The sequence below is a fragment of the Netta rufina genome, assembly GCF_964035555.1.
Source record: "Netta rufina genome assembly, chromosome: 27".
NCBI lineage: Eukaryota > Metazoa > Chordata > Aves > Anseriformes > Anatidae > Netta > Netta rufina.
Window position 1 is genome coordinate 3414666 of NC_140151.1, and position 26380 is coordinate 3441045.

The 26380-nt window shown below is 44.4% G+C and overlaps 1 protein-coding gene across 1 annotated transcript in view; it reads left to right on the forward strand.

The window, feature by feature from the left end:
* The first annotated feature begins 4150 nt into the window (after positions 1–4150).
* Positions 4151–26380, forward strand: part of EBF2 (EBF transcription factor 2) — a 130825-nt gene continuing 108595 nt past the window's right edge. Inside the window, exons 1-6 of the mRNA XM_084302141.1 lie at positions 4151–4291; positions 6516–6672; positions 7671–7734; positions 8024–8079; positions 8456–8529; positions 15084–15152. Coding sequence (XP_084158267.1) covers positions 4161–4291; positions 6516–6672; positions 7671–7734; positions 8024–8079; positions 8456–8529; positions 15084–15152 — 551 coding nt within the window. The 5' untranslated portion in view covers positions 4151–4160. The remainder of the gene's footprint in view (positions 4292–6515; positions 6673–7670; positions 7735–8023; positions 8080–8455; positions 8530–15083; positions 15153–26380) is intronic.

The following is a 26380-nucleotide window of genomic DNA, read 5'->3' on the forward strand; positions in this document are numbered from 1 at the left end:
ATGGAACATATACTCCCGATGGTAAAATATTATTTGCTAACGTGTTCCAAAAACCATGCTAGGCAAAAGGCAGTAAAAGTATCTTTAAAACAAAACAAAAAACCTGGATATAAAACCTAGCAGATGTGTTTTTCTGTTCTACTGCGAAAAGCACCTACTTATCGGAGTGAATGGGAAACTCGGAAGAGGATATGATGGATGCAATATTTTCTCTTTTGGGAAAGATAAGGTGGAGAAGAAGTTATTAAATGTTTACTTATGCATTTGTAAGTTTGAAAGCATTCCTTTGTTCAACGCTGCTAAATGTGATCAGTGGAATCTCTGAAACTTGCACACTATAAGCGCTGATCAGTCGGGAGAGTTGACTCCAGTAAATGGCACCTTTACGATGCAAGAGGGAAGGGGGAGAAAGAGGGAGAGCCCAGGTACAGCTCAGGATTTTATAGCTGTAAAATCACGTTTCTAGATATTTCCAAGTGCACTTGGGGGGGGAGGGAGAGGGAAGCAATTTTATACTTGGGGATTAAACTTCTTCCAGCAATCAAATCGTGAGTTTGCTTCTGAGAGAACCTTTAGGTTTATTGTAAGCCCAGTTTTATGCACCCAATCCCACCAAAAGCACCTCGTTGTTTAAGCCCTTGTTTTGCATGCAGCGTTCAGCTCAGAGCTCGATTTGCTTTCATGGTTTGCTTGCATGCACCTGAACTGCTTTAAACTTCTTGTATTAAACGTTTTAATAAGCATCGCATATTCTCTTGTTCCAGTTAAATGGGGGTCTTGTAAATCAGGAGTACGTTCCTGAATCGGAGTGGACTTCTAAACCAGAGCTGTAAGTGCTCTGACCACGTACCAGGAGCTCAGATCACAACCTGCTCTCGTTTCTGGGAGCCACGTCTCTGGCACAGGGCATCCTCTGCAAGTGAATGGTTTGTTTGCTCTGCTCTTGGGCTCCTGAAAGTTCTTTTCGGGGAGCTCTTTGTTTGGCAAATACCGTTGTATTTCCAAACATGTGGTGTGTGCTTGCATGCAAACAGCCTGCCTTGTGCAGGACTTAATTTTAAGCTGTTTGTAACAGGAACGTTTATTTTCTGGTGCAGCTGTGGAGGGAAACTTTCAGTGAGATTATTGGATAAAGACGGAAAGAGTTATCAGTGGCAGAGGGAAAAGGATAACTTTCACCTGCAGTTCGTTCCCTTGAGACACCTGAAGGATGCAGGATCCTCCCGAGTGAGTAGGAACGCGAACGAAACGCTGCCTTTCCAGGGTCTTCTCCAGGCGCAGGTTAGCTTTTTTCCTTCCCTTTTTCGCCTTAAACGTGAGAGGAAACCAGCGTGATTTTAGGGTAATGCTTTGAAAGTACCTGATAATCTCCCCAGCCTATGTTTCCTCCTGCTGCGGGGCCCAGGAGCCCGGGGCACGCTCCCGGCCGTGCCGGGCGCTTCTCGGAGCTGTACGAGAAGAGGATCGGCTGCTCGGGGCTGCCTTCTCCTGCCCGAGCTGTCCTCGGCAGGGCTCGCAGGGTTTCGTGTGTGCGTGTTTGCTTCGGGTTTTGGTTTGGTTTTGCCAGGCTCGTCCCGCCGCCGTTCCCTGGCGGCATTCACCTGGCACCGCCCGCTGGAAGCGGCTCCGGTAACCCACAGCGCGGCCCCCAAGGCAGCGACACCGCTGCTCGGGGGGTTGCCATCAGGAGAGCCGGGCCGAGAGGGGCTTTTCGCAACTCTCCGTAACCCAAATGCTTGAAACGGGGGCTCTGGACGCGGTGCTTGGCGTTCCAGCAGTGTTTAAGAAGTGCTGCTTCTTGCAGATGCACCCCAAAGGGGAGCGACTTCCCGGCGGAGCGCGGCCTCCCCCCGGCCCGGCGCTGCCCTCGGCTCCCTTCATTTGTCCCCGAAGTGCCAAATTCTGGTGGCAGCTGTTTGGGGTGAGGAGAGAGCAGCTCCTCTGACCTGCGCCGCTGCCCTCTGACCCGCCGTGAAGCCCTAAAAGCCCGGCTCCCCGCGGCACACGAGTCCCCATTGTTCCTAAAGCTGGCCCGGCCCCGGGGCTGGGGCTGGGGGGGCTCCTGGGCTGGGTCCGGCTCCGCAGCCGAGCGGCTGGAGGTCGGGGGGAGCACTTTCCCCATGGGAGCCCAGCAGCCCCGCTTGGGGAATTCCGCAGGGTGCCACTGCCCCAAATAATCCTAGTACACAGAGGGGCTCTTACCGGGGGAAAGGTACCCGTGCCTATTGCGAAAGTAAAACCAAATTCGCTGTAACGCGTCCGTTTACACTGCGTGTTCTTATTCTATTACTTTTTTTTTTTTTTTTTTTTTTTTTTTTTTTTTTGGGATGTGTCACCCTGTTTTCTGACCGGAGAAATAATCGCATCGCAGGGCTGTGAACATCCCGGCGTTGGCCTCGGCTCGGAGCAGCGCTGAGCTCCCGGTGCTTTGCTTTATAACGCCCACCTTGCCCCTGGCTAACGCGACAAATTCACCGGGTGCGCCTTGGTGAATTTGGGGAGGGGGCTGCGGTGGGAAATGCCCTTGAGCAGGCATCGGGGGAGATCTGGATCACCCAAAAGTCTGGCGCTTCTGTAGGCAGAGCGATCCGGAGTGCCGGCTTTGCCCTCGATCGCGCCTGAATTAAGGATACGTTTTATGAAAGTCTTCGGACAAGGTTTGAATTCGTAATTTTTGTTTCAGGAGAACTGTATCAAACTTACCGGGAACCACCCGGCATTTAGCAGAACGGTGCCTTCTGAAATCTAAGCGTGCGCGGGTGCAAGGAGTTAGAAATACGAGATCGATTTCCGAATTAATCTCATCCCGTTAAAAAATAAAGCGGGTTAAAGAGGAGCTGCGGATAATGAGCGGAGGAAATCCTGGCGCTGTCCCTTTAACTACCGAACATCTGATTCCCTCATCTGGCAGATGGTCGCTGAGCACAGATTTGCATTCATTGTCTTGAAATCTGTTTTCGCGTTGCTGTTAGATGGATTTCAGAGGCAGATCTATACGCGGATCCCGCTACAAAAGGGCCGGGGGGGAAATAGCAGCGAGACAAAGTGGTTTTAGGAAAAAAAAACAACTCAAACCACAGGTAGCGTCCTGCCTCACCGCCGGCTGGGCTGGGGGAGCTCCGCTTTCCTTTCCCGGGCCCTCTTTCCCTCGGCAGGACCTTACGGGAAGTTTTAAGGCTGCAGGAACGGGGGCTGCCCTGCCCGTGTCGCGACATGTCGCCCAGGGTGGCACCCCGCGGGCAGAGCCTCCCTGGGCAGCCCCGTTGGTCGCTTCGATCCGTTTCAAACCCGGCACCCGCGCGGCTGCTTTCTTAATTAATTTATTGGATGGATTTATTAAGGGCTTTGCGGAGCAGCCCGGTTACCGCGGCTGGACCGCGTGGGGCTGCGAGGCTGCAAGCCGGGAGGCCGAGCAGAGGGGCCCGGGAGCCGCTCCCGGAATCGGTCCCGCTCCGGTCCCGCTCCGGTTCCGCTCCCGGTCCCGGTCCCGGCCCCACTCCCGATCGCGCTCCCGGTCCCGCTCCCGGCCGGGCACCGGGGCCGGAGCAGAGCGGGGGAGCCGCGCCCTGAGCCCTCCAATCGGGGCGGGCCATGCAAATGAGATGCCCTTTTATGGGCACCAGACCCCGCCCCCTGCCCGCCGTGCCCCATTGATGGTGTCGGGGCCGGGAGGCTGCGGCTCCTCCCCGGCGCGGGCTGCCCGCCGCGAGGCTCCGGCTCCCTCCCCGCTCCCCTGCCTTCCCCGAGTCATCCCCAGCCCTTCTGCCCCCCCTTTTTTTTTTTTTGTCTATGTTTCCCCCCCCCCGGATTGGGCAGCAATCAATCCTTCTCCCCCTGTCTTTCGAGAAACAGGTGATCCTCGTTACCCGCGAGCGGTTGCTGGCTGCAGTTTCCTCGCCCGCGTTTGAATGATGATGATCCCAGGCAAGAGTGAATCAGCGTAACTTTTGCTCGGCGAGAGGACAAACTTTTTTTCCCCCCTCATTGAAGGCATTAAAACACACGTAGCACCAAAAAGCAGAAGAAGTTGGTTTTAACGCTGAAGTTCTCCACTTCCCTGGGATTTGTGTGTGTCACTTGCAGAGGCTGCGTGGTTTTCTTCTCCTCCCGCATCCCCCCCCCCCCAAGGAAACTGTTGCCAGTTGGAATAGACTTTTTAAATGTTTGGGATTCAAGATACTTTAGGAAGAGGACCAATTCTGAAAGATAAATCTCTAGGTTCTGAAATGGATTCCGTCAGGTCCTGGGTCAGAAACGTTGGGGTTGTGGATGCAAACGTAGCAGCACAAAGGTAACCGTCACCGCATTCCCCCTCCTCCTCCGTGCTTCTTTTTTATTTTTATTTTTAAGCGATCCTTTTCCTTACTCCCTCTTGTTATTTTCATTTGACATTAAATTTATTTTCTCCCTTTCTGACACCCCCCTTCCTCCTTCCCGGTCTTTTCTACTCACTGAAGGCTCAAGACAATACGGCTATAGCTGGGGACAGGCGCTCCAAACCCGGAGAGCATCAGGAGCCCTAAAATCCAGCGCGGGCTCGGATGACAGAGCTCTGATCACTTTCCTTTTTTTTTTCTTTTTTTTTTTTTTTCTATATTTTATTAATTTTTTAGCGCAGAGGGCTCTTGGTGGAAACCGCTTGCACCCAGCGCTGTAGGAGACCTCTTCCCACTTTCGGGGGCAGACAGCCGGGCAGGAGGGAACCGAGTTAAAACCAACTTTGGGGCCGCTTTTCTCCCCCGCCCGCCCCCCCGGCGCATCTTGGGTTCCTCAATTCAGGCGGCTCCGGGGCTACCGGGGGCAGCGGCCAGATCCCACCCCGCGGCCCTACAGCTGCTGGGGCAGGAGCGGACCTGGCACCGCGGGGGGAGCCGCCAGGGTTTGGGGCTGGTCGCTGTAGGGTTTGGGGCCTTTTTTTTTTCTCTTTTTTTTTTTTTTTTCCTGGTTTGGATAGGTTGATGTTTTGGTGTCTTCCCCCCACACACACTTTTTTCCCTTCTCCTATCCTCAGCTAAATCTGCACAGGACCGCTGTCCCAGCCTCTTCCCTTTTTGGCTGAGGTGATAAAAACTCCTTTAAGTACCATATATCTACTTGCCCCCTCGCTCTCTGGATACATTTTTTCTCCCAAAAAACCACCAGTATAGCGCCGGGAAGGGGAAAGCTGAAGGAGCCCGGGCAGCCAGCTGCTTTTTAGTGAATACAGGGACAAGGTGAGGGCACGCACCGGCGGGTGGGACATTGGAGGAATGGTAGGTACCTCGGAGCCCCCACCCACGGCCTGATCCAAGGTTTCCCAAGCACCATGGGAGGAGTTATCAGAGTTTTAGGAATGCCGATAGATGGTTTAATAAATCCGGGGGGGGGGGGGGGGGGGGTGGGAGACCGGGGACGTTTATTCCCGAAAACCGAAAGTAAAAGGAAAGGGCTGCGGGGGAACCGCGGAGGTGCAGCCGCTCTGGGCTGGCTGGGGCAGCGCCGCTTTTAGTTCAGGGATCAGTAAGAAACCCCAAATCCGAGCTCTTCGCTGCAGGGCGAGGGGCAGCCCCCAGGTGCGGTTGTGGCAGATGCGGGGAGTTCCCCCCGTGCCTCTCTGGCGAGGGGAAAGCCCAGGGAAAGCTCCGAAAGCCTTGAATACTTGTGCCCGTGCAGCAGAGCTGTCGTGGGGACACCAAAGCAGCTCAGCCTCCCAGCTTGTCCTGCAGGTAGACTCAATTTGTGTGCTCCGTGCTACGGAGGTGCCCTCGGGCACCTATTTTCTCTGCAGGAGATAAAAAATCAGCGTTAGGAGAGGGAGGCTCGGCTCGTTTCCCTACCAAACAGGGCTGCGGGTCGGGACACGGCGGGCACACAAACATCCCCCCCCCCCCCCCAGCCGGGAGATGCTTGGGAACCGTGGCCGGGGCTGAGCGGAGCCGGGGGCTCCCGAGCTCAGCTTCTCGCCGGGTAAATCCCAAACCGCACGCCCAGGAGCCGGGACAAACAGCCAGCCGCTAAAAGCCGCTAAAACCAACTTTGCTGCTGGGGGAAAGTGGGTGCTGTGCCCGAAAGCGGCTGCTTTGTACCGCAAACGGTGTCGGTGCCGCTGACAGCCCGTAGGAAACGCGCTCAGCTCGGTTGCCTGCTCGGAGCAAAGCCTGGCAGGCACCCGGAGCGCTCCGTGCCCGCAAAGGTGCCGGCCGAGGAGGAAGGGAAGCAGCTCCCCTCCTTCAGCACCAACTTCTGGGGTTTAACGCTCCGAGCCCGGTGTTTTGTTTTCTTTTTTTTTGCCCTCGGAGTGCAGCCACCCCGCCCGGGGCCGCGCAGGAACGAGCGGCTGCAAATTTGGGCACCGCCGGCGGTGGCAGGGGACAGGGGGGACCTGGAGCGGCACCTGCACCCTGCCGACCTCCCCGGGCTTCTCCCCGAATCCCTTCTGCCGTGCCCGCTCGTCGTTTTGCTCGTAGAGCTGCTGCACGGGTTTGTAATGTCTTTGTCTCTCCCCCCACACCCTATCCCGTGTGTTTCCTCCACAGCGGAGTAGCTTTGTCCAGAGCTCACTTTGAAAAGCAGCCACCCTCCAACTTGAGGAAATCCAATTTCTTCCACTTTGTCCTGGCTCTCTACGACAGACAAGGGCAGCCTGTGGAAATAGAGAGGACAGCTTTTGTGGACTTTGTAGAAAACGACAAAGTAAGGCTTGTTGTCTTTCTTTTCCCTCTTTTCCCCTCCAGATTTCATCTCTTCTCCCTCACGGAGCTGCTCACCTTTAATACCTGTTGTACTGGTCCGTAGCAAAATAAACCCAGCTCTTGGTCCAGGGTTCAGGTGCTTGGGAAAAGCTGCTGCCCTCTGTGTGCTGCTCTAGCTGAAAAGGCTTGTAAGGTTGTGTCAGGAATACAAAGGGAATTTCAGAAATCCACTGAAAATAGAATAAAAAAAATCACGGGGGACAAAGAATGATTGATTTTATTTTTTATTTTAAAAATCAATCAGATCTGCCAAGTTTTATTAGTTCCCTAAGAGGAGTGGAATCTGACCTGTAATGTGTCACAGTATCTGGCGGGCTGTGTATTTCTCAAGGCTCCAAAGTCAGTGGCAGGACCTGAAAACCATTTCTTTTTGTATTTTAAATCCGTGTGTTAAGCGCCTCATGTTGTTTCATACTATTGTTTTTACAGTTATTTTCTTAGTCATAGAAAAAGACTTTTTAATAGTAAAAGATGCTCATAAATAACACTTTTAGAAAATTACATTTTAAAAAATCCTGCAAGAAAACACTCTGTAATGGATGTAAATATCAATAGTGACTCCAGATAACACTGTTGCAAAGTAATGAACACATTAAAGACAAGAAGCACTAGGCATTTCTACTCTCAATCTGTTTTATATTAGCTGACTTGCAATGTGCACGTTCATCTTGTTGCCTTGAAAAACTTGAGAGCATAATAGCAAATAAGAGAGGAAAAGAAGTTCTTGAACTCCTACAGGAAAAGATGTCAGCAGTATTTTGTAGTTTGTCCTGGGTCATTCGGAAGGTTAATATATCCCAATCAGTGAATTCACCTCGCAGAATTTTAATGAACTTCATTGTCACTTCCATCATGATTATCAGTTTTTGCATTTTAAATGTGCCAAATAAGTTCTGGAAGATTTTTTTTATTTTTATTTTTTTAAAATTCTCTTTCCAGGAGCAAGGCAATGAAAAGACAAACAACGGTACACATTACAAACTCCAACTCCTTTATAGCAACGGTGAGTCCCCTTCCCAGTCATCTTCTGTGGGCACTGAACTGAGGCAAGGTTTGTAGGCGCTGTCACGATGATTTCTAAAACGCACTGCAGTTTAGGTGCCTCCTTATCACAGGGATGGGCTCTGAAGATTACTTCGTGGTGATGGGTTTGGGAAGCACACTAGAAGAAACAAAAGTAGCTGGTGTTGCTGAGGATTTTTAATAAGGCACTAGATGAAACTAAATGTGTATGTTCTGTAAGGAAAGGTGCATGTAACAGTATTAATGACTGCGTTTCTGTCTCGCTCTAGGTGTCAGGACTGAACAGGATCTGTATGTTAGACTCATTGATTCAGTCACTAAGCAGGTGAGCACAGCTAATATATGCCGGGCTACCCTGCTCCACCTCATCCTCACTCTTTTCTTCTCTTTGCCCCTCATGATTTTTCATCTCTGGTTCATTTTTGTCTCTTTTCCATATGTATTAAAGTCCTTATTTTTGCCTTATTTTAGAGAATAATTAAATTATTCTCTGAATTTGTGCCCCCTGGATTGTAGGATTTTGTCCACATTTTATCAGCACTACTGTATAAGCTGCCTTCCTGTTCCAAAAGGCTTTGAGGAAGGCTTTAATTTGCAGATCATGACAAACAAAGGTAAAAAGCCTTCACCTGAAATTTGGATATTATCACCAGCAAGTAAAACCCTGATGCTATTGACGTACCCCTTTTCTTCATTTTTAGCCCATAACTTATGAAGGACAGAACAAGAATCCTGAAATGTGCAGAGTTTTGCTCACTCATGAAGTCATGTGCAGGTAAGGTGACTTTATTAATGACATACGATTTGCTAGGCTTGCTTGCATGGTTGTTGGAAGGGCTTTTCTGATGAAGTTGTAGGCAGGACGAGTTTGATTTTTGAGTCAGAGACACTGCGTGACAACAGACTTTTTTTTTTTCTATATGCGGATAAGATTTGATTTGGATTCGATACAGATTCCTTTTTTTGTTTGTTTGTTTTTTGTGCAACAGATTTAGCAGGCTCAGGCCCGCAGCCTGAGCTGCATTCTTTTTCTTCTGTAAGCTAGGCCTTTGGATGTGCCGTCTAAATCGATACTTTGCATGCATTTATTTCTTACAAGATTCCTGTGCACCTTTCATGAACAGTTTGATTTAGACATTTTACCTGAAAACTAGAAGGTATTCTCCTTAAAATCTTCTCCGGTGAAATATTCTACTTTTCTTAATTAAATTAACATAATTAATTTTGCTTAGTTCCTCCCCTTCCAAAAAATACAAGCAAGGAAGAAAACTCTCAAACCAAAGCCCAAATCCTTCCTTTCTATACTTTGTAAGCAATATTTGTAGGACTTCAATCTTTTAATTAAAAAAGACACTATTTTTAATATGTAAAGTTATAAATTAGAGGGTAAAATGAGTTGAGGATGTTTTTAATAACATTTGTATAAATCTGAAGTTACATGTACCTTATGTATGTACATCGTGCTTCCATGGTAACTTATTACTTTTCCTGTTCTCGTGTAATTAAATTTTTTTTTCAATACATATAACAATGCAAACAGTCAATGTTCTTATATTAAAATGCGCTAAATTGTGCGTAGAATGTTCTTTCATAAGATGAAAGGCAAAACCAATCTTGACCTTTATTAAACACATTTTGTGATTTATTGTATTAGTGGGGGGGGTGGTTAAGTAGTTGGACTGAATGTTGCTTCTTTTAATGCTGCTATTTGCTACTATTTTTTTTTTTTTCCTTCTAAGTCATCTTCCAAGTTACTATAGTAGTTAGAGCAGCTTATTTGGGCAGGCTTGTCAAGGGGAAGTCTCAGTTTCAGCACTTAAAAGGAACAGAGTAATTGATGTAATTGTTAAATGTAGTAAGAATCAAGTAAACGCATAGTGTTTATCTGTTGTGCTTTGCTCTCCTTAATTAAGACGCGGAGCATTGTTACTTCTGAGCAATTATCACATATGTATGCGCAACCACAGCTCGTGTTGTGGATGGGCTGCACGCGACGTGCGCTTTACGAGGACCTATAGATGCAGTAGCAAAGATCAAAGGGTTGCGTGTCACTTTTTGGCACACCTGGAAGTTACGTACAGATTTAAATATATGTGCTTTTCCTGGTAGTGAAAGCCTCTTCTATAATTAGCTGAACGTGAAGCAGAAAAATCTTTGAATTGCTACGCGATTGGGTTCTTGTTTGTGAGAATAAAATAAGTCAGGGGACTTTGTCTCCGCTTTTCTATAAAGAGAGAGGTTCTATTCTAGAAGTTAAAATAGCACAGCAAGCGTAGTGTTTTAAAATAAAATTGGCTTGTTTTTCTTCCCTGCTTCTTGCCTCTGCCTTCAAAGTATCAAACACGCTGTTCATCTCTTACATACCTGGCCTCCACTGGTGCCTATAAGCATATTCCGTGCTTGATTTAAGGCGGCGTTCTACAAATGTAAACCATTATTCAGATTGTGCTGAACTTTCCTGCTTGATAGATTAGCCAAGGAAGAATTACAGCTCAGGGGTGTCCTTTCCATGTAAAACACAGATTAGTGAACCAAATCAAAAGCGCTCTGCAGCCTAATCAAGACATTTGATTTTAAATGTCTTGTTTTCCTAAAGTACCTCTGAACAGGATGCTGTGTATCCTGAAGAGGCATTATACCTATCACTTTGAATAATGCCCAGGGAACGGATCCAATTCTAGTTAAACCTGACATTTTATTTTATTTCTTTTAAGTACAATAATCAAATGTTCCTCATTGTGTGCTGCTTAAGTGGCAGCATCAATTTTTAAAGCCCCTAGTTTAGTTTGCATTAGTAACAGTATATAAAAATTTAATGCACTGTACCCACTCTGCTGTCCAAATTGATGCCTCCCGTTTTTAAAAAGCAGGGTCTGGCTGTCTTTCTGCTCCCCTTCTTCCAATCTTTGCTAGTTGAAGGTAGGCTCTTTTTTTTTTTTTTTTTTCTTTTTTGTATTTTTTTTTCTGTATAAAGTCACACGCAGATATTCTTGCTGTATAGAGAGACAAGCGCATCCAAAACTCCGCATCTTCCACTCAGACAGTGACAGATGCATGCTTAGCAGGAAAGTTGTCTAAATATTGATACGGCTACAACAATCTGTCATACCAATTGAAAGTTAAACTCTCGACTCTCCGTAATTAGTGCTTTCCATGAGAGGTTTTATTTATTTATTTGCAGATCTGAAATTTTTCATTTGGGTTATTACAGCCTAATGGGAACAGTTCCTATTAGGTGGATCTCTCTCAAACACGCAGCCTTCCCTGCAGTGGTTGGAAATCAAGGTAAACAGTCTCCTCTCCTGGAATAACTTTTTTTTTTTTCCTCCCCTTCTTCTTTTTCTTCCAATTATCAACTAAGAGGAAACTAGTTGTTATGCTGCTGCCAGCAACCCTCCATGCCCTCAATGCTCAGAGGGTTAAAAGGTATTATAATTTGAACAGAAGTAGTCTCAGGGCCTACAGCTGGCTAATAACAGAGTTGTATTGAGTGCAAGCAAGCCCCACAGCTGTGACTTTCGCCACAAGGCTCAGACTAGACAGGAGCTCTAATCAGCTGGGCCAGGCGGCCACTGGGGCCTGTGTCTTTATCGGCCAGATGGTGTGAATTTAGACACTTTTGTTATGCAATTGCAGGGAGGAGTTGGGGAGAAGAAAACAAAACAAAGGCCACCATGCTGTGAGCTTATTTGAGTTTGAAATTAGAGACAGATTTTTTTTTTTTTTTTTTTTTTTTTTTTTTGGGGGGGGGGGTTGAAGGGAGGGAAGTTGAGGGCTGAATTTTAAAACCATTTTAGGCAAGTGTGAGGGGGGAAAGGGGGCAAGTTCGCTTTGCCACGAGCCTTCTGGGGTGTTCGGTTTGTAGGTCTGGTGCCTGTGATAGCTTTTTGGGTTTGGTGCTTGGTTTTAGTTTTGCTTTCAAGGCTGTTCATAATGTAAACCATCATTTTTCCCGTGTAGATCTAGTTAGAGAGGAAAGTGGTCCAAGTCAGTCTAGTAAGAGTATGTGTAGACAATAAATCCTTGGCCTTGATATTCCTGTTTTAAGCAAAGGAGCACCTCTGAAGGTGTGCTCCTAATACAGCGTAGAAACAGAAGCTTAAGTATGAGTGAAGTTGTGCCAGTAATTTGCTCTAAGATAATGTTGTAGGCTTGGTCCTGGACCCCATCAGGGTTTAGGATTTTTGCCTTTGATTTACATTGGAACAAGTCAGTTCTGTTAGACTGCACTTGTAAAGCAAACCCAGCGGAAATGTGGACTTGGATACTGGGATGAAACACTTGGAAATAGGGATTTAAAGATTTGAGAGGTACTTTTGCTAAAACTCTGGGCTTGAAACTGCCTCAGTCTTTAGAAAGCACTGATTTTCCTGTGAACTTGTCATTTACTGGAAACAAGTGACTGTTTTGCCTAATCAAAAGATTTCATGTATTTTGGGGCTTGAAAAGGACGTACTGGCCAAGGGTAACAATCTAGGTCTCTAACAAAAGTGCGTTCCCCAAGTGTGCTGAGTGGTAAGAATGTAGGTGTTTGCAAAATACTTGGAAAAATTAGATTTAGCAGCAAAGTTTACTAAACGTAAAGTTCTTAACTGTGCTAATTATGCAAACTATAAAATAAAGTGGCACATTTATTTCAGAGCCCAGCCTCATTGCACTCCCATTTCACATAACTCATTCTAAGCACTTACTGTGCCAAGACATGGCCACCTCGAGGAAGCCTGTATGAGCTGAGGAGATGTGCTGGAGATGCTGCTACTTTATTCTGCTCGGACTTTGGTATAGTGCTATCAGAAATATATTATTTTTTTTTATGACCACATGCGTAAGTTACATGACTAAGGGATATTTCGTTTAGTATTACCACAAAGAGAGGAAAGAAAAAGGCAAAAAAAAAAAAAAAAAAAAAAAAAGAAACTTTTAAAAATGGAGTTGCTTTTGTTGTTTTATTACAGCGGCACCGAAACCACAAGGCATTTGTTCCCAGAGTTATTTCCAAGGCATTGTAATATTGGACATGTCAAAAGTATATGCCGAATTTATATTCTTCCTAGCAATGGCTTTCTGTTTTGTTTTCTGTTTTTCTTCCTTAGGATATATCTTGGCTTTTATTACAAAAAATATGCACTTCTGTATAAACAATCATTAGGCAGTGAAACGCATAAAAGGTGCACTTAAAACAAAGTTGGGAGTAGGAGGATTCGGGATATTCTTAGCTAGTGTGAATTACCATAGCTTCACTGAAGTCGATGGAGCTATGACAATTTACAGCAGCTAGAGGGTCTGCCCCAGGGATTTTTAAATATTTAGTGTATCCTTTTATTTTAAAAGGACTAGCATCGATGAATAAGTGCAGGTTTGAGGCAAAAGGAATGTAGAAATGTTGAAACAGTTAGAGCTGCTATTCAAATAGATCTGGTAGTTGTATCTCATCTCGCTGGGCAATTTCAGCTTTTAAATGGGAAGTTCCTGGCACACTGTAACTCATGGAGAATATGCATGTATTTGAAATCTTTTCTTACCCAAAGAGTTTTTTTTAATTTTCTCTCTCTCTCTCTCTTTATTTTATTTTTTTTCCTAAATGCCTATTTTAAGTATTTATTGTTGAATATTCAGGAAGAAAAAAATAGCTGCTCTTTCATATTTTATACTGCTTTCAGTGAATTCAGGCATCTTTTCTTAACTCCTCTGCTTGAAATTGCTCTAAGGTGGCAAACAGTGGGATTCAGACTCGCCTGGGAATTTTGTAAAAGTATTCAGCATCTATTACGTCACTGGACAAAAAAATAAAATAAAATATTTTCTTGATTCCATAGGTGTAAATTCAAACAACCTCAGCAGAATGTGAACAATGTAATTTGGAAAGGCATTAATGCAGCCTAAATTTGGTCTGGTGCCTTTTGAGGCATACAGGAGTTCTGGTACAGTCTACGTAAAGTTCCACAGCGATGCTCTTAACTTCTGGCTGCCTACATCCTTCCCCTCCCTGTGTTAGTTTAGTCAGAACAAACTATTTGATCAGCAAGACAGCTGAAAACTTCGAACAGACTTCTGTGCTGCTCTCAGCCGATTTTTTAAAAGGAAGTAATTCCGAGCACGGACTATTTTTAATATCTATTGAACTTGTGATACTTGTAGTAAGTGCAGGGAGCACCACTCATGTCAATGAGTACATCAGTGGAAATCAAATAATGAGCTGGCTTTCATTTTATTTTTTAATTAATTAATATATTTTTTAAATAGGTAAGGTAAATGCAGTGATTCTGTTCTTTCCTAAAGTACAGTTGAATTCACTGTGAGTGAAGAAGCCCAAATAGTTTGTGCAGGTTATATTCTTCTCTGTGTGTGTTTATATATATATATATATATATATCTATATGTAAAAAATATATACATTGGATCTGTGTATATGCACATATTTGTGCACAAATATGCACATATGTACACACGGTTGTCTTTGTATAAGCATGAAGACACAGACACGGCCACGATATGGATATCATCCTGCAGTTTGTACCTTACTGCAATCTCCAAAGGGCGGCGGCATTATCTTGCATTTTCTTGCCAAGCCAGATAAATGTATTTATTTTATGTTGAAAGCTTATCGGAGTTATAATTTTATGCAGGCATGCAGGTAGCCACTCAGTATAAAATGTGCATAAATACAAGATTAATCTCAAGGGCTTATCGTCACCGAAACAATTGCAAAGGGATTTGCAGACAAAATGCCAACCTGAAAAATCTCTTCAGCTTCTTAATATGCTCTAACTTTATGTTCAGTTTCTTTTTTCTCTCTCTCTTTTTTTTTTTTTTTTCACATTGGTGCTACTGTACTGCTGAAGTTTATTTATTTATTTATTTATTTTTTAGGGGGTTACTAAGAATTGAATAAATGACAAATCAGTTATTAAAGTATAACAAATCAGTAAGTTGCTTATAGTCAGTTTTAACACCTTTTGGTGGACTATAACCATACATAGCACATGATACTCATGTCTGTAATGTTGTTTTGACATCTGTTAATCATTTATAAGTCTTTTATATGTAGTGCCTTAGTCTAAGTGTGACTATACTGCTGTTCACTTTGGCTGTGAACTTCAAAACAGACTAAGGGGAGCCAACTGCCAAGCTCTGGCTGAAATCAGCCAGGATTTGGGCACCCACTTCTCTTAGTCCTTCTCCTTTCCAGAAATCCTAGCCAGAATTCTCTCAGTCACTTTTCTGGGCATATATTGAGCCCTAAAGCTTCACAGAGAAGACTTTCAGCTGGTGGTTTTGCTATCAGCTGTCACAGTAATTCTTCCATCTTGCTTTTCTTCCTCTCTCTAGTCGGTGCTGTGAGAAGAAAAGTTGTGGCAACAGAAATGAGACTCCGTCTGACCCCGTGATCATTGACAGGTAGGAGATGAATCTTCCTTTTTTTCCACAAAGCAACCACCAAACTGTTGTGTGTCACGGGAGGCAGCTGAAGGTCTTGGTGGTTCTGTCGGCATCTGCTGTTTGGAGGTGTCTGTGCTTTCTTAGCAAAATGCCAGCCTAAAAGCCAGTTACCTTTACCCCATCTGGGCTTGCCTTGACAAAAGTGTTTGTTTTAGTTTTTATTTTTTTTCAATTATGTTCTGTGTGTGTTATTTTCATTGTGACCAAATGTATGTTTCTGGAATGTTTTCTGCTCACCAGGCATGTGGTCCAAACAGATCATGGGGAGGATAAAGCTTTGAGCAACCTGGCAGCTTCAATAGCATTTTTTAACAAAATAGCAATATTCCCCAAGAAGTGCAGAGAGGAAGGAAGGGGTAAAGGCAGACGTGCAATGTATTAGCGAGGATTAAAGCTGATGGTCTGGGGATTGTGAGCAATTTTATGCAAGACAACAGTTTCATGTACCACTTAGTTCCAGATCCAGCCCTAGGTTCTGCTTGCCAGTTTCTAGGTAAAAACCATAAAAGAAGGAGAACAGCATTTTGTTACATGAATTGGTATGTTCAAAATTGTCAGTATTTGTGGAGGCTTAGGAAGCTACCCTGTGGAATTCACTGACTCCAACTCTTGTTTGAGATCTGGAACTTAGCAAGATTCAGAAAGGAAAAATAAGAATAGACAGAGCTCTTTCAAAAAGTCCATAACCAACATCTCCAGGAAGGGAATAGTAAACAAGGAAAAGTCAGGAAGAAGCCTTTTTTTCCCCAGACAAATTTTTCTATGTATTAATTGTTTTAAAGAGCAAATATATATTATTATACCTGAAGCAGCTGGTATAAGGGGCCAGTGGAAAGCTGATGCTGAGGTGAATTGATTGCAGATTCGGTTTTATGTCTGTATGTATTTGGCATCTTCTATCTACATTCTAATAAGTGTTATTTGTCATAATATTTCTAGTGAATTTGTCTTGGCATTCAGAATGGTCAAGCTGGTTTGAATAAAGAGCTACAATTATATCCTTCATTTTTTCATCAGGGAGTTAATCAAAATTGTTCGTGCTGTGATGAAGTTCTTCCTCCCACTCCCTTACCCCCCTGTTTTCCCTTTTATTTTTGTACTTACAGTTGTGGTTGGGGACAGAGTCGGCAATTCCAGCAAACTGGGCTGTTTGCATGACTGCGTGGTGGTGGGTGGTTTCCTGACTAGAAGCAGAGGTCCTAGATAATGCCATCTTGACCTTTTCTATGAAATTTCTAATTCAGTTTTGGCTGTGTTAACGTTTGGTATGAATCTGCATTTGGGAACCTTCCAATTTAAAGTCTGAATTCAATGAAGCTTGTCTTGCTGCTGGAGAAGCAGCATGGCATGAGGCAATGGGCTGGTCTGTGAGTTAAGACTGTTCCTCAAGAAGGGGTCCTCTCACTACCTGAATTTGTCATCTCGAGCAAGCTGTCCATTCCCATGCAAAAAAATCTGATGCTTTCTGCGGGGATTTGAGATCTGTTGATGTAAAGTGCAATAGAAATGAAACAAGGAAAGAAAGAGCAGGATGGGTGGCTTTTTGTTGCAGTTGTTTTTTGTGCTTTGTTATTGTTTTTTAAACAACTGAGTGCACAATATGCATGACACATCACCTTGGTGCTCAGTGAGTCCTAAGCTTTCCGAATTTGCTCTAAGCCTAAAACTCAGATTTGTAAGTCCCCTGCTAACAGCTGTAGGCATCCTGCCACTCGCATGGAAGTGTCTTCTGGGGTCAGCTTGCTGGGTTTTTCTGCTGTCAGTTCTTCTGCCTCTCTTTGTTTGTGTCTTTTGAAATTGCAGGTGAACTCTAGACCCCGATAGGGGTAATAAGGTAGGTGAGGGAACTGAGGAGTGCTGCCTGATAAAGCTGTTTAAACTTGTTTAAGAGGCAGTGTCACCAAAGTGGATTTAGGCCACCAAGGACAGAAATCACTGCAAATCTGCACTGCTGGCTGGTGGTGGCATGGTCTAGGGAAGAGAGAACTTGAAGCTAAATCTGCCTTGTTCTGCCTCTGGTCCGTAGTGATGCCTCAAGCAAATGACTTCCTTTTCTCTATTTCCTGCTATTCCAACATTTTACCTGGTTATGCATATTTTGGGGAGTTAATCTTGTGCACTATGTCTTGATCAACAATATGAACTGCAAACATAATAAAGTCGTGCTGCACACGGCTGTGCGAGGAATTTGTCTACTCTGTCATCCTCAGACATTTCCACAGCAGTAAGTACAACTGCTTGGGTGCTTGTCTAAACAGTCCCCTCTCCCGAGGTGTAGTCAACACGACTGACTTCTCTGTCTTTCACATGAGCAGAAAACTCTGTTGAGGTGTCAAGAGAGCTCTGTACATGCTTGGGAATCCGGGTAGCAGTGTTCTTATTTGTTTAGGGGGACTATATATAGCTTCTTAGAAAGAAAACATTTATGCTTAAGAACTCAAGAGCAGGTGGAATGAATGCCACTTCTAAAACGCAGCTTGCAACCCCCTGCTATTGTGCAGGCCAACAAATATGGTAAGATTTATGCATGTTTTGCAACTTCTAGATTTAAATGCTTTGTTTTCAGTTCAGTGCTGGCTTCGTACTGGCATTTTTCTCAGTTTAAAATGAACTACAAATTTTCTTTAAACTAGAGTAATTGGAACAAAGGTTTTTTATTTTTTCAAATAATTAAATATAAAATTTGTCATATAGCAATACAGCTGTTAGATTATCATGCTCTAGCAGGAGAGAGGGAAGTAAAACAAAAGGAAAAGGGATTGGGAAAATGCGTTTGTGTTATGCAGAGCCATGGCTAAACAGCGTGTGTGAAGTGAAATGGGACAAGAGGAGAAGGAAAATGGAGGCCAGATATGAACTTGGCTGTCTGCAGGTGCTAGGTTCTCCCTTTGAGCCTAGGTTAATTAATATGCATTGCTCCTGCTGCAAATGTGTGTGAGGAAATTGTGACTGGCATGCAGGAGGTGCCATCTGCATTGTAATTCTGGCGGTGCGAGGGACCTTCGTGGTTAAAACGTGGCTTGATTGTACAACACAGAAAAGACCCAAATCTTCAGAACTGCGTTAGGTGACTCCTAAGGTGTGCGAGCAGAGGTGGAGCCCAGTTTTAGGATGAGCTACGTACAGCTTAGGTAAGTTCTGAGTTTGATTTGCAGCTCCTGCGGAGGCAGTGGCCTACTCAAATACAACGAATTCAGGAGGACACCGGATTATTGATCAGTGCCAACCTCTGAGCTGCTCGACTGTGAAATTCGTGTGGCAAGCAGGTTCCCTCAACAGCAAAGGAGCTACAAGGTGGAGAGGAGTTTTGAGTCCAAGGTAAAGCAAGTTCTGCGTGGTAATCCAAGGTGTGCCCCTACTGTGAGCAGGCACAAGTGAAATTACCTACCTGGCTACCTGTGAGGGTGGTGAAGGAACAAGCAGAGCTGCTGTTACTGGGTAGAGGTACTCACTGATGCCTGTTACTGCAACTTTGTGATTTCATTTTTTGCCTAGACTAGCTGCAATAAGTACTGTGCCTGTCTGTAGTGTGATTGTGGGGTCTGTAGCCCTCACTAAGCTGGTAAGACGATTTCTGTTTTACTGCAGTAAATACCCATGAACTTTAGCAAAGTTCAGGGACTATACCATAACATAGCTCTATCAGCAGTACATCATTTTCCCCTTTGTTTCTCTTCCCTTTTCCTCACTTTGTACGCTGTCACAGACTAATGCTCAGACTGTTGTGCTGGCTTACCCATTTATTCATTTCTGTTTGCCAAAGCACGGAAACTTGCATCCCTCTTTAAAAAGGAAGAAATAGTTTGGTTGAAAAAAATGTCAGCCATGTTGGTTTTTTTTTTTTTTTTTTTTTTTTTCTACTCCTTGAATGAATTCCAAGAGTTTTTATACTGAATAAAACATTTCTGCTTTGACCTTTGCTCTGGGGACTAGATTTAGATACTAAGAAGCTCGTAGTTATTTTTTTCTTCACTCTTGGAAACCAGTGCTCCTCTGTGTGAAATGCAGCTTCTTCACTGAAATTCACCATGCACCCTCTCCCCTCGGCAAGTATTTGTAGGGTACGTAGAGTATTCGTGATCCTGCAGCCTTCTGATCCAGCATTACAGGGAAACTGGGATCGGAACCTGCCTTCAGGGCACTACCTCTGTGCTGGCAGAGCTCAAACCCTCCGGTGGTGCTGCCTGTTAACATCTGCAGCAGCAGCAGGCACGACCCCCGTGGAGTGTAGGACTGGAAGGACACCTGAAGGTACCCAGGAGATTCATGACCGATGTCTTGTCCAGAGCTGTTTGCAAAATCCAGGCTTCGAGTTTTTTAGTCATCACAAGCCATGGTAACTTCTCAAGATGTGAGGGCAAGCTTTGATTTACTTAGAAGATCAAAATTCACCAGATCTGAAGTGGTTCTAGTGCGTTCCCATGGGGGATCCTGACTCTGGTGGATTCCCAGGGATCTTAGCTTCTATTCCTACTGTCCCCCTGCTTAGTTTTTGAAATTAGTACCCATGGTAGTCATAGTTTTGACAGTTTTGAGAAAATGTGTTAACAATTTTGAAAAATGTGTAAAAACTTTTTTTTTTTTTTTTTCTTGTGGCTGAAGTGATTCTTCTCAACATTCCTTGTTGCTCACGGAAATTGCTTTGGGATATAAATTGCCCACCCATCAAGTGTGAATGATTTTTTTTTTTGTCGTTTCTTTAAGATTTAAGTTCTATAGAGCATGCTCTTTTGTGCACTTTTAACTCGGTGCTTTTTCTAGTTTTCTGAAGCTGCAATTGAATTGAAGCCTCCAGGATACTGAAGAGGACTGGGTGGCTTGTTTTGGTTGAACAGTTTATTTGCTTACTATTACTTTTTCTTATTCCTAATAAGAGATAAATTGTCAAGAGAACTTCCTACTTAATTAAAAAAAAAAATCTTAATTCACTTAAAACGATGGAATGTGACTGGGATGGGACAGCCTCTTCTGGGTCTATAGGTGAAATCACTTGGAATAACACCATAAAATGTGAGTGTGAGCTGTGTGCCACGTGTAGCTGCTGTCTTCATGGTTTTACCGTGTGGAGGCTCTGGAGTTTTCCACCACCTTCAAGCTGGCGGAGTGAGGTTGTTTAGCTCAGTTATGCTTTTAAAATTGAGCTTCTAGCTTCGGTTCCTGCTGCTGTTAACCCAAACTCCTCTGAACTGCCCTGTAGAGAACCCGATGAGGTTTGTTCCCACCTTTTATTTATTTATGGCAAGGGTTGGTGTTGGGATGGGAGCACAGTGCCGTGGGCTGAGCCTGCTGCAGCCAGGGGGTGGGGGAATGGGGCCAGGCCTGCAGCTGGCTCAGCAGCCTGGGCCTGCCCCAGTGGGGCTCTTGGCACGGGGATTTCAGGAGATGGTGAACAACAGGGTTGGTCCGCTGACACACGCTGTAAATATTTAGCCTTTGCAAATTATTTTTAAAGAATCCCCTAAACCATAAGCACAGCTGGCATGCTTGTTAGCATCCCTATAAAGAAGCCAAGCCCGTCAGCGCAGAGACGGGGCGGCACGGGTGGAGATTCCCCTCCCTGCTGACACTCGTGCTCTACCTGCTGCACGGATAAACACAGCGCTGAGCTCTCCCAGGCTGTCTGTCTGGCACGTTTCACAAGCACTAAAACTCTCTTTCGGGAAGACAGCCCTTGCCAGGCATGTAAACAGCCTGACCATGCCACCGCGGTGTCCGTGCTGTGCGTTAAAGCGCTCTGTGTGAGACGTCCACATTAATAGCACCGGGCTCTATGTCTTCTTGTGCTGCGTCGCTCCCCAGTAGGTTAGCTTTCATTTCCACTCCCCTCTTTTTGAAAGGCCTGGCTTGAAATAAGTACAGACTTCTGGTGGTTCTCTTTTTTTTTTCCCCTTCGTGTCAGTATTCTGAAAAGGACTTTGTCCCTTCCCTCTCCCCTTCAGGCTGACCGTGAAGTCTGCAGGGTAGTGCAAGGATATTTTCCGGCACTTCGAGGCTGAACTGCATGAACAGAGAGATCAAATTCCCCCTGACACCGAGCAGTCCTGTCACCTTAAGCAAGTCACATAACTCTGTGCCTCAGTTTCCCCCTTCATGCAAAGTGTTAGCAAATGCCAAATCCCTAGCTGTGTGAAATGCTTTCCAGAAAGGCTTTTTTTTCTTTCTTTCTTTTTATTTTTTTTTCCTTCCACTCTTTTCTTTTATCTTTTCTTTTCTCCCAGGTTTATACGGCAAGGAGAATTTCAAATACATGGCAGAGTTGGATTGTTCTTGTTCCACTCCCTTCTTCCTCCTTGTATGCCTGCTGGGGTAGAATAAATGTCTCAAATCTGCTGCTGTGGAGTGAAACCAGGAGCCCCAGATAGACGCAGCCCTTCTCAGCTCCCCACATGCGCCAATCCCCCCTTCCAAGCCTCCAAACCCCACAATGATCTCTTCTCTTGTCCTAAGGAGTCAAAGTCCTTTGTTCACTGCTAAACCCTGCTCTCCTGCAAAGAGCTGCTGTTGTGCCATCTGTCTCTTTATGAATTTTTTAGTAGACTGGATGTTTGTGGGGAGTCAGTAACTTAAAGTGCACTATACTAGCCATTTGACAAGTGGTTCTCTTACTGCATAATTTGTTTCTTTCTTTCCTGTTTTTTTTTTTTTTTTTTTTTCCTCTTTTAAGCAACCAGAAAATTTCCTTACTAGTTTGCTGTCAAAAGCATTTTGAAATATTTGTTGCATACAGGCATTTAGGTTTGTAAATGGCCAGCAAACTAGCGGCTGGCTTGTGTCACTTTATTATTATTATTATTATAATTTGTAATGTAGACAGACAGCAGATTTTCCAGAAGGCCAGTGCATCAAAAGAAACATAAATATCTCTTGGAGCATGATATAAAGATGAAGAATGGACTTGGGGGTAAGGAAGTAGTTTGAGCCGTGGAAGTCCTGGGCTCTGCTCCCTCCATCGCAGGCTCTGTGTATTTTTCTGTGTCCACATAATCTCTGTTTATGAGTAAACCAAGGATGCGTGTACTTCTCCAGCTTTCACTGATATGGATACACGTGCTGAAAAATGATGGGTGAAAATGCTTTGGGGATGTGGGAACTGTTGCTATTATGTTGGAGATTGTTTTGGAGTGCTTTACGGAGTTATTCTACCTCAGACTGTCAGTTGTTGCCACCTGGGCTGAAGGTTACCCCTTCTGAAACGAAGCCAAAAATAAATTAGATTAGTTTAAATCACGGCTGATTTCGAGCACAGATTTATTAGGAGGTTTACAGGACTGGAACCTCTTTTCCACTAGCTTTCTGTGCGTGTGCCCCTAGCCGTGTGCTGTCATTGTGTGACTGCAGCCATTTTGTCCTGAGCCCTGCCAGGTGCTTGCTGTTTTTTGGATGTGTTTGAGTGAAAGTGGGGTTGTGAAGGGAAATGCAGTGGGTGGGATTGCTTTGGTCCTACCGAGTCCATAACTGGAATGGCTGGGACATGTTCTGCTTTCAGAACTGCAAGGTGAACAGGTTGAGCCTGAACCTGGGTGAATAAATATAATTAAAAATAAATTCTGATTATTGCTACTGTCTAGAAGCTTTAAGAAAATAAATCCAATGAAGACAAGACCAGGTAAGGATTTTAGTCTCTCTGGACAGATCAGATGAGCTTCTGTGATGTTTTAGTGTAGTCTGGACAGCAAGCATGGAGGAATCCCAGCCTTGCTACGCTAATTGTGCTTTAGCTGAGATAACGAACATCGTGGTGCTGGCTGCATTAATCTTGACTGAACAATGCAAAAAATCGGGGAGAGTTAAAACAGTTTGTGGAAAAATCCTTGCCCACTTTTAAACAGAAGGTTTGTCACTGCAGTTAGGAGAAGTTTGCTCCATCTAAGCACTGAGTTCTCATAAACAGCAAGTGAGGAGCTGAAATGGCTGCACGGCCCGCGGATAACGAGAGGTCTCCAAAGGACAGATGAGATAGTGCGAGGAACCGTTAGAATCAAGGGCTTGGGTAGTAGCAGAGGGGAATGGAATAAAAGTTTCCCATGAACTAAAGCACCTCTGGGAATAGGAGCCAGTGATAAATTCATTGTGCAGACAGCACAAGAGAAATCCTGGGTGTGTGGAGCAGAAGCGTGCGATGCGGGGTCTCTCTGAGTCCATTTTTTTGACCATTGGTCTGTGTTTGCTTGGATCCTTCTGCATTCATCATTGACCATGCTGATATTTCAGAGTATCTGCGCTCTAATGAAAGCAGCCCCTGTATTTATGACCTAAAATGGTCTTCCTTATCACCTTGCCACTCCTCGGCCTCTGTCTAGACCTGGTTTTATGGACTTGTCACTTCATTTGCCCTAACCTTTTTTGTTACTGCCTCTTGCTTCCCTTTTGAACCTTTTGTTTCTGCCCATCCCTTCCCTGTGTGTTTCTGACACCATCTGTTTCTGGTGGGATCTCGTGTATTTTTTTACCTTGTAAACATCCCAGGATTTCAGCCTCTTCGAAGTGAGCGCTTCACATCTGAAGAAGACCTTCCAGTGAAGGTGCAGTATCTGTTTCCTGCTTTCAGACAATTTTTCTCCTACTCAGAACATCACCCAAAGTCCTTGTAAAAATGAAGACAAGATTTATATTAAAAGTTTATAATATATATCTGGAATGTGAGTCAGTTGGAGCTGGCCTCATAATTTTAAAGCTGTTATATACTTAGGTGATGGCCCTAAGATCCTGCAGGAGGTGTGTGACACGGTGAGGGGTGCAATCCAAGCTTTGTGTATTCCAGCCTGGATCATGTAAGCACATCCTGGAAATGCATTTCCTCTCCGTAAGTGTATTTTATATATCCATCTTTCTCTCTTACTTAATTTGGAGCCCTAACGTGCTGCTGTCATCCACCCCCACCCCCTTTTCTTTTCTTTTCTTCCCTCCCATCTTCTCTTCTCCGCTAATTTCCTTCCCAAATAACGAGCTCCATGGGCGTTCCATTTATAACTCCATGTTTGGTGGCTTTTCCTTCAAGTGGAGTCCATTGAGCTTGTAAATTGTATTGGATCAGTGAGCCTATAATGAGGCTTCTAAGTCCAAACAGTGCAAGTCTGCTGGGATTTTATTGTTCATAAAGCTTCTTCCCTGGGGAGTGATAGAGCCATTAGGTGTGCGCTGTGTTTAATATTTGGTCATGACAGGAAGCAATAATTTTCTATCTTTTACTGTGACTCCGGAGTTGTTTTTAAGCAGTCAGCTTATTTGAGCCTCGGTGACTGTGAACCTATTAGGCAAAAGGGGTTGCTCTTTCCTACCTGGCTTTGTACCTTTCTTACAAAGGCTGTTTCAACAAAATAAAATAAAATGAAGTGGCAACTGATCGCCCTATGGAGGCTTTTAATCACTTGTCCCTCTCGTGAACTCCCAAGCACTGTCACACCTGACAGGAGATGGCATAAAGCTGATTTCACCAGACGATGGCATTTCTCATGCTGAAGGGATTATTTATTTATTTATTCCAGCACAGAACAACAAGCAGGCTATACATACGGTATGTTGGAGATTTGGGGTTTTATCCCATTCTTAAATAAATCCACACCAAGACTTTCTTTAATTTCAATGGAAGCAGGAGCAACATATTAATTATCTTGGAAGTTTTTGTATATAATTTCGCAGGGCGAGAAAAAAATCAAAAGCAACTAATAATTTTGGGTGCCTCCAAATTTTTTCCAAATTTCAAATATGAGCCATTTTTAAAGGGTTCCATCCCTGGATGGCACTACATCTAACAAAACCACTTCCATTGAGTGGAAAAAAAAAATCCACTTAGAATATTTTAAAGCAAATTAATGTACAATGCAAAAATGAAATGTAATGAAAAAAACAAATACCCCCCCCACCTTAAAAATAATTTAAAAAAAAGGACTGAAAAAAAAGTTTGCTTTTCTAGAAAATTTGGGATTTGCAATTTGGGAAGGAAAATTCTACATTTTTCCATCTTTTTTTTTTTTTTTTTTTTTTTTTTTTTTTTTTTTAAGTTTGTTTGTTTGTAACCCTTAGCTTCCTTTTGAAAGAGCAAAGGTATAGCAATATTTTTAAATTGGGAGCCTGAAGTCAGCTGGTAATTTTCCAGTTCACACACACTCCTATTCCCCAAGTGCTTGGGCCTGTATTTAACCAGTCTATTGTTTTTGAACCAATCATTGTCCAACAGAGCCTCGTGGTGTTTATCCTTGATACATTCAAGGAGAGGTGTGAGGGAGAGGCACCAGACCCCTTGTTTCATTTCCCTGTTCCAGCAGGAAGTTTTCTGGTGGCTGTAGGAAACGGCAGCGCGGTTCCTTGCACCCGAGGAACCAAACTGGGGCAGCTGGGAAGAGGCATGAGGCTGTCGGTGATGGTGCAAATGTGCATTTCAGCTTAGGCCCTGCTACCACTAGGTGAGAAAAGGAATTCCCCCATCAATGAGCAGTTGTTCTCAGGGAAAATCTTGTAGTTCAGAGTGAGTATTATTTAGGACATAGCTTCTTCCCCGTCAGTAAGCAGAACTCCAAGGTAAGTTTGCTTTGTAAAATGAATATTTTTCTCCATGGGGGAGAGGAATAGAATGGGATGGGGAGTTTTAACTGAATTTAGAAAATCAATAGTCCAATATCCTCTTTGTGGCTTGTGTTGTAAGGTTCCTGTTGCTCTGTTTATTCAAGATCCTTTACCAAAGGAATAGCCCTAACCTGTTTCTGTTACAGGATTCTCACCAGGCAAGATGAAACAAAAAGGCTGAGCTAGAGGAAGCCCATAATGGCCAGTGAAACAGGGAGTTGGCCTGCTGTGGTCCTCAGAGGCACACAGCTGTTAGAAACCCAGCACTTCATATTAATGAAGCATGCTTTAGCGGAAGGGATAGAAATTAGGAGGGATGGAGTCTTGTTTCCCACAGTCTCCTTCCTGTGGCCTGCAGGAATTCGGACAAATCACATCCCCTTGAGCCTACCTTGGGGTGCCCATTAACACTGCGAGACCTTTGAAAGAAGGAGTGTGGCAAGCCAGGTGGGATATGGGATGGGGAGGAGGGCGGTTTTAGCTAGGAGCCAAGTGGGGGTTCTGCAGTGCTAATTGGGACAGCAATTTGAGCAGCACTGCTGGTGCTCGTCAGTGCTGACAGAAGATGTTCTGAGCATGCTGGTGTGGTTGGTTGAGACTGTGCAGAGTCAGACTATGCAGGC